At 45.0% G+C, this 8,060-nt stretch overlaps 1 protein-coding gene across 3 annotated transcripts in view; it reads right to left on the bottom strand.

Annotated features, from left to right (window-relative positions):
- Positions 1–933: 933 nt before the first annotated feature.
- LOC131683952 (mucin-5AC) overlaps positions 934–8,060 on the bottom strand; it is a 297,456-nt gene continuing 290,329 nt past the window's right edge. For 2 of the 3 annotated variants that reach the window (XM_058966370.1, XM_058966372.1), the window contains 5 exons: positions 2,553–5,309; positions 1,995–2,488; positions 1,780–1,910; positions 1,546–1,716; positions 934–1,478 (listed from right to left, as the gene is read on the bottom strand). In XM_058966370.1, coding sequence (XP_058822353.1) covers positions 1,185–1,478; positions 1,546–1,716; positions 1,780–1,910; positions 1,995–2,488; positions 2,553–5,309 — 3,847 coding nt within the window. In that variant the 3' untranslated portion in view covers positions 934–1,184. The remainder of the gene's footprint in view (positions 1,479–1,545; positions 1,717–1,779; positions 1,911–1,994; positions 2,489–2,552; positions 5,310–8,060) is intronic. The other variant, XM_058966371.1, reaches the window with a different exon arrangement.

The raw sequence follows: 8,060 nt of genomic DNA, 5'->3' as shown, positions 1-8,060 counted from the left end.
CCCCGACTACATACGGGGAACGTGCCATTTAAGCCAATATATTCTGATTCCTGATTCCTGATGAGGTATGGCGTACCGGCCTGGACTGCTGCACTGAACTCAAAGTGGAAGCGAGTGAAGTTGACAAGATCGTTTCGCCGTAGCCGGGTTGATTTCCATCTGTATTATTCTAGCCGAGGACATGGAATGATACCACCGAAGAAATACATAAAGCAAGGAGACTGGTAAGAGCGAACTCATTGGCTAAGTGGCAGCAAGAGTTGGACAATGCGGAGAAAGGAAGCATGGCGAGGTGAACTTCCATTTGACGGTTGCTTGCGGAAGTACCTGCGTTGGTTTGGACATGCTTCGTCACATCTTTGCCCGGAGTGTATAAACGTGCAAGAGACGCCAGAACACGTGGTCTTCGCATTCCCTAAGTTCGAAGAAGTTCGAAGGGCTATGCCTTGTGTGTCAGTTGACAATAACGTCGAAGAGATGTACCACGATGAGCTTACCTGGGTTGCTATCAACAGAATAGTGTCGAGTATACTCTCCGATCTGCAGAGAAAGTGGCGATGGGACCAACCAAGCAGCGCCGTTAAGGGGATTCTTAGTTGAATTCTGAATACTTTCTTTTTATTTTGATAATAGATGTTTTAACCGTAGGGTCATTCGCCTATCCTTCGGGTTAGATAAATCTCATTAGAAAAATTTCGAACCCTATGGAATCGAACCCAGGTGAGCTGCGTACAAGGCAATCGATTTACCAACCGCGCTATACCCGCCCCCATTTCGATTACTAACAGCGATGTGGTCTTCAAATTAAACTAAATAGATATTAGTTATCTGCCAATTGAGCAAAAAAGGTTAAGAAGCGAATTTCGGACAATTTTAAATACGCTAAACAGTTTATTAATTATACTATTTTTTATCTTTGAAAATTGTATCCATTTTTACAAAATAAATAATTTATTTACATTAGAATTTATCCTACTTTACGATAAAGCCTTATTCGACATAAACTAAGGGAGTACAGATGTACAGCACTGTAGGATCCGAGCCGAAAAGACCTACTGCCCGGAGGGGATTGAATCAGAGAATAAAAATGTCTCTAGCTCGAAGTTAAGTCGTGTGACGTAGATGATGACAGCTGCAGACTGTGTAATGAATGAGCGGATGAATGGATGAAAATCGGAGACCCCTTAAAAATTGGGATCATAATCTCGGTAGTATCGCCGCGAGTTGGTGTTGTAGTGACCGCTCGGGGGCGCTGGCGCGTGATGATACGGCGGATACAGTGCCATCACCGGTGGTGGTGGCTCATGCATCATGAAGGCAGCATCTGCTAACCTGTGGTGGTGATGGCTGGATGGCGGATAGTGCGAGCCCTTTAGCCCGTAGTCGTCGTAGTAGTAGTTGTCGGGATGACGCTGCGAGCGCCAGCTGTCGTAGATGTTCGACGCACTGCTGCCGTGCATGGAGTTAGAGAAGCGCTGCTGGAAAGATTCGTAATGGGTTACAACAGAAACAAAAGCTGGACAAAAATCTAAAATATTGCCAAACCTTTGGTTTTACATCGTGCGTATGATCATCCCACGTGTCATCTAGATTGTACAGATCTTCCGAACCGAAGTTATCGATTCCTCCCATGTGATTCTTATTCAATTCGTTCAGCATATCTGCAGTCAGCGGCGTTGGGGCCTTCTTCTTGGCTGCCTTTTGGCGGTTGATGAGCTGTAATAAATTGAAAACCCATAAGTAATCATGCCGTCAACGCTGAAACACACACGAACATACCACAGAGACGCCGAAAATGACAACAAAAAGAAGCGATGCCAAACCAATAACAATGACGGCGATTGCCCACTGGGGTAGCAGGAGATCTTCTTCCTCGAGAGTTACCGTTGGAAGTATCGGTTTCGGGATGACTGTAAATCAAATCAGAAAGTAATTACATAATTGATGTAAGCTTCGGCACGGTGACATGGTGCCATAAGCATCAAAATATTTACCAGTGAAATCTGTTGAAACCGGATCAACCTTAAATCTGCCCAGCAGGAACACCTCCTTCACGTGAGGTACCGGCGATTGTAAATTCTCCTTCACTTTCTTAGGATGATCCTCCTGCTCTCCATCACCATCTTCGTCCAGATCCGTGCTTGGTTCAGCTGTGGTCGTTACAACGGGAGCTGGCTTCAGCGCTTCGTGGAAAAGCTTTTTGATTTGCAGTGTATTGACGTCCTGCGTCAAATCGGCCAGCTCGACAAAATAGTCCACCAGAACACTGCCCTTGCTGAAACTGTCGATTCGCACCTTTTTGTACCATTTGCTTAGGTTCTGAGCATTGCTGTACACTTCGTTTAGCTGGGCTTCGACTTCTTTGGCCAGCTGCTTCCACTCGGCTGTGTTATGATCCAGTAGCTCTGGTACCCAGTTGACACCATCGACAATACGGATCGTACCAGCCAGATCACACTCCGACTGGCACAGACCGGGCTCCGTTGGTCTAAAATAATAAATTTGATGATTAGTTGTTGTGAATTCAATGTTACCTAACCTAGTTTACTTACCTTGGTGTCGTAGTCGTTGAGGTGGTGGTAGTACTTGTAGTCGTAGTAGTACTAGATGCAACGAGTAATTTCTCTAGTAGTTCTTGCTGCTTTTGTCGTTCCAGCAGTTTTTCAATTGAAAGTGGCGTCGTTGATGGCGTTGGCCATCCGGTAAACTCAGTCGTAGCACGAGTCGGTGGTCCTTTCCGAATCAATATATCTGGAACCGCTGGTCCTTCTGCGTGCAGTGGTTTAGCAGTCGTAGAACGTCCTGAACCTGGTTTCTTAATGCCTGGTCGACTGGGAAATACAACTTTAAAGTTATTGTTTTCGCTAGTGTTGCTGGGACTCGGTTCCGATTTCGATTCATTGAATCCTGCGGGTAGCAATGCCGAGACATCTTTGAACTTAATTTGGTTTAACAGAGTGGAGGGATCAATGACTTCAGGTTCCGGTTTCTTATCATCCGATGATGCTTTGTATCCGGGTGGCAGAAATTTACTGATATCGTCAGAGAATACGATCGATGCTTTGGTGGATACTTCCGTTTTCGGAGGCTTATAGCCTGGGGGTAAAAATTTGCTAATATTGTCGTTGATAATAAGTTCTCCCTTCGGGGGTTTGTAACCTGGTGGAAGGAACTTACTGACATCATCTTCAATAGCTGGCGGCGAGGAAGTTGTAGTTGTAGGTTTCTTCGTTGTCTTGAAATTTTTGTATCCTGGAGGCAGCAGTTTACTAACATCATCCTCGATCACACTTGCTTTGGGAGCCTTTGTACTGGAGCCCGATTCGGCCGGTGGTTTGTAGCCCGGTGGCAAAAATGAGCTAATGTCAACTGGTTGAGCTTTTTTCAACACATCCAAAGTCACATTTGGTTTCTCGCCAACTCTGACTCTGCTAATCAGCTCTTTCAGATTATTTGTAGTCTTTAACTCGTCTTCCGTTCGATTCGATCGGTAATCCTTCGGCAGTAGGGAACTTAACTCCTGGATCGGTGCGTTGCTTTTGTAGGATCTACTGATGTTTGCGGGTCGGAAGCGGTAGCCAAAATCTGGTCTCAAGGGTTCTTCGTTCAATACGTCCTTCGCAGCTGCCAACGGTTCATGTGTTGTGGTACTCACTCCGAATTTCTTCACCTTGTACGCATTCTTCTGCTTGTAGTCGGGGGGTAACAGGAAGGAAATATCATCCACGGCAATGGCTTCAAAGTTTATTTTTTTAGCCAAATTTTCGGTACTAGTCGTAGGTCTCTGCGAAGTCGTAAATACTGGACGAGGTTTCTTGGTTGTGGTAACTCTGGGTTGGAATTTTCGGATGACAACTGATGGAAGGGAGCTAGGATTCTTTGAATCATCAGCAGGCATTTCTTTCAGCACTGGTAACTTTCCGGTCAGAACCCCAACGGATAACTCTGACTGAACTCGATCCAGCTTATCATTGATGCTTTCTGTAGATAACGACAAATGACTAAGCGTCTTTTCGGTGGTCGGAACTTCCGAGTCGTCAGTCACTGCAATCACAGGTTCTTGTGGGGCAACTGTTGTTCTGTCGATCTCCTGACTATTCGCTGTAGTTATTTCAGGTTCATCATTTTCGTTGCTATTCTTCGAATCAAGCTCCGACAAACTTTGCTTCTTTTCTTCCTGTTCAACCTGAGCGAATGGCAGGAAACGAGCTCCGGATACACTTCTGCTAGTTTGAACCGACGCTACAACTACCCAGCTCTCAGTGGTTGCATTGGAAGTCAATTCCACCTCCACAGAACTATTTAGTGTTCGTTCTGTTGTGCTGCTTATTTCTTGGCTTGCTGATTCCGTAGTCGAAGTAGGTGCCGGACTAGTAGCAGTCGAGGTCGCTTCTGTTGTCGTTGCACGAGTAGTTGCCGGTTCAGTTTTTTCCGAAGAATGGTTAACTGGAGATTCTTCTACAGCATCTTCCTCTGAGTAAATCAGTGTATCAAAATCGTCAATCTGTTCTTCCTTGACTGGTGGAGCTGATGGTTTGACATCAGCCGGTGCAGTTGTGCTGACCACAGGCTCCTCATCTTCATAGACATAATCGTCATCGTAAACAGGTTCCACTTCTTTTTTGTCTTCTTGCACCGGAACCACAGATGGAACTTCTTTCTTCGGCTCCTCATGCTCCTCTGTCTGTTCTTCTCCAAATTCCTCGTCAATGACTTCTTCCGAACCAGAATTCGGCAAATAGAAGTTATCCGTCAAAATAACCGTATGATCCTCGATCTTCTCAGCATTCCTCTGCCCGTCGCCCTCACTCACAACGTCATAATACTCGTTCTCGTTTATGTTGTTTAAACTACCTCCTCGCTCTTCATTTTCGTACTCCTTCCCGGATGTACTAGTCGGAGCACCAATTGTCGTGCTGCTCACTGGCTTGTTCTCATCCTTACCAACACTGATCGAATTGTTTTTTTGCGACGTTGGTTTGAAATCTTTTATCTCCTGCTGCTCGTCGGTGAAATCGTTTCCATCCTTTGAGTCTTCCTCGTAGTCATCGTAATCGTAGATCACTTCCGCCGATTTCGCCGAACCGTTGTGGGTGATGTTGATCGATGGGATCACTGGCCGAGCCGGTAGGTGGATGAATCGGGACGATGGAGCCGCCTTGGTAGTGGTGGTGGTCGTCGTCGGTGTACTGGTAGATGTTTTGCTTTTGATCGAATTAATGAAGGTTCCACGCGATGTAGTCACACTGGTCGGAGTGGTTACTCGCTTGGAGTCGAATGCCTGTCGGAAGGGGTTTGGGGCCGGTGAGCTGTAGAATAAGAGAAATCGAATTTAAGGTGAGATTTCAAATTCACAGATTTTTTTCAAATTTAATGACAATATAAAAAATATTCATTTAAGGTTTTACATGGAAGTATATATCAAAAGACTACTACTTTTTGGTTTGGTGTCGGTTCAAGCGTCTGTTTACTAGACTGAGTGGATAGTCATTGAAAATGTTGTGAGATGATTTTATGTTTTTGTTTCTTGTTTAAATTGGTGAACAACTGGTATACACGATCGCTTAGAGTATATACGACATTTATTTTTTTTTTTGTGAAAACGGATGGATGGAACAGAACTTTAGGAGGCGGCCCGACGCTATAGGGTTCATATACCATTCTGTCTTGCTGCCTAATGATTATCATGTTAAGATACGGCAATCTTCCTTCCTTTTCTTTCTTAATGATGAATTGATGATTGAGGTAGTATAACTTGAATGCTTCTACAGTTTCTATATTTTCGTTTGGAACTGAAAAGTACAGGTCGTCAACAAATTTAAACAATACTTGGATAAGGTATCTGAGTTGATGTAGGACTGTGTCTATTAGTGTTTCCATGGTTAGTTCTGCGAGGATCTACGAAAGTGGATCTCCAATGGCAGTGCCTGCTATCTGAAGGTTCTTGAACACGGAGTAGCTGGAACTCATGCACAATGTGACGATCTCTAGGATGAGATCAAGATTGATGGCCGTGTTAGTTTTGATGCTGTCCCAGTTGATGATAGTGTCGCGTATTTTGGAATGTTGGTTAATAGAGATACTACATCCAAGAATAGCATCATATAGTTGGGTGGTATGGTTCGGCGTTAATGAATTGGCAAAAGTTGATTTAATCGTGGTGTGCTACTGCTAATACTCAGCAGTATTTCCCTTTTTTTGGTTGTAGTCGCTCAGCATCAGTATGACCGTATGATTTCCTCTATCAGCAGGCAGCACACAGACATCTAGGTTTGCTCTGAGAAGTTTGGATGTGCCATTCCGGCATTTTTGTTGAAGATGCGATCTAAATAGCTGTACAATGCTTTGCATCTGATTTTGTCTCAAATGATTTGATCCGGGTTGATTTTCTAAATCGATTCAGCTTCAGCCAATGGTTTTGTGGTACAATACAAAGCGGCAAGGCAAACTCTGAAACCCCCTGATTGTGTTTAGGGCCATTACCCAAGCGAACAATAAAACGTTAAAATCAGTATACTGGTAAATATATGGATGATGATTCAATAGAAGTACGACTACACGATCTGGCACCATGTGGCTCTAATAATTTAATTTAACAACTTTATGTCAAAGCACGGGGGCCGGACGTCGTTAGGAAAGATATTTGGAGGAACTCCTTCCTATATGTTCCCAACGGTATTAGTGTACTCGACTACTTACTAGCGGAGCAGTCGCTAATGCGAGCCGACGGTACTACTGGAGCGAGATTCCCGTTCCGTCAAAAGAGTAAGGGAAACACCAGGAGAGGAGGAGGCGCTGAAGAAGCCCAAGAAGGTTGGCGAAGGACAGTGAAAAATCCGAGAAATGGAAAGTGGGTGACCAACCGTAGAATCCGTAGAAGAGAGAAGGAAAAACAGATAGAAAAGCAAAAAAAAAATTAGAACTTCGACTGCGCCAGGAGAGGTATAAGGGAGACGCTCTAGCCGTCAAAGCAAACGATGGCTTGACGTACGCAGAGATGCTCAAAAGTGTGAGAGAGGATTCCAAGCAGAAGGAACTGGGGGAGAACGTAGTAAGAACCAGGCGCACTCATAATTATGAGATGCTGTTAGAGCTGAAGAAGGATCCATTGATTAAGAGCTCGACCTATCAAGAACTAGTCAGAGAAGCGGAAAAAGGAGAAGTGAACGTGAACTCGAGTGCAGGATTCACGAGACGAGATCACAACGGAAGACGAAGTAAGGAGCGAACTAATAGAGCAATGTAACCTGGAGAAAGAGCAAATGTCAATCAGGTTGAGGAAGGCGTATTGCCTCACAGATAGCAGCGATACGCTTATCGCCAGCCGCAGTCAGCAAGCGTATGTGGACGGTGATCCCTAAAAACACGAAAGGATGGGTGTTTCAGGTGCCTGGGTTTCGGCCGCCAGGCAAGGCTGATGGATAGATCTGTTCTATGCAAAAATGTGGGGAGAAGGGACACATTGCTAGAGACTGCACAAAGCAACCGAAGTACATGCACTGCACATATGATGGCGGAAAGACCACATGACGGGAGGCTTCTTATGTCCAGAGCCTGAGCTTGAGCTTGTGCGACCACCCCTGGCTGCTACTGCGTTATCGATCGGGACTAGCTGAAGTTGCACAGGGAATCCGTAGATAATTATGCTTGGGATTAGCGAAACATCTTTCAATGTGCAACTCCTGGTAATCCTAAAGTGTTTCTGATCAATACCGGCGCCGGCCAGGCCCGAACGTAGATCGCGGAAGGAAAGGGAAGGAATGGTTAGTCCGATACTTGATTTTGCCAGAGGCCGTATATACTACTGCGCACTCCACAAGTATCACGGGAGGAAGATATTTTTGTTAGTAGACTATAGAAGTTGGATATACTTCTTCTTTATCGACGCCAGAGAGATGATTCCACTACCTGGACTAGATATCGATCCACCAATTTCATGGACCGGGGGACCAACGGCTTAACTTCCCTTCCGAAGGAAGACGTGACCACAGATTTTTTCACCTCAAAAAAATCTCAACGACCTCGGCTGGAATTGAACCCAGGCCAAGTGGAATGAGTGG

Source organism: Topomyia yanbarensis, chromosome 2, assembly GCF_030247195.1.
Source record: "Topomyia yanbarensis strain Yona2022 chromosome 2, ASM3024719v1, whole genome shotgun sequence".
NCBI lineage: Eukaryota > Metazoa > Arthropoda > Insecta > Diptera > Culicidae > Topomyia > Topomyia yanbarensis.
Note: the sequence above shows the minus strand (reverse complement) of the source record. Positions and strands in the feature narration are given on the sequence as shown.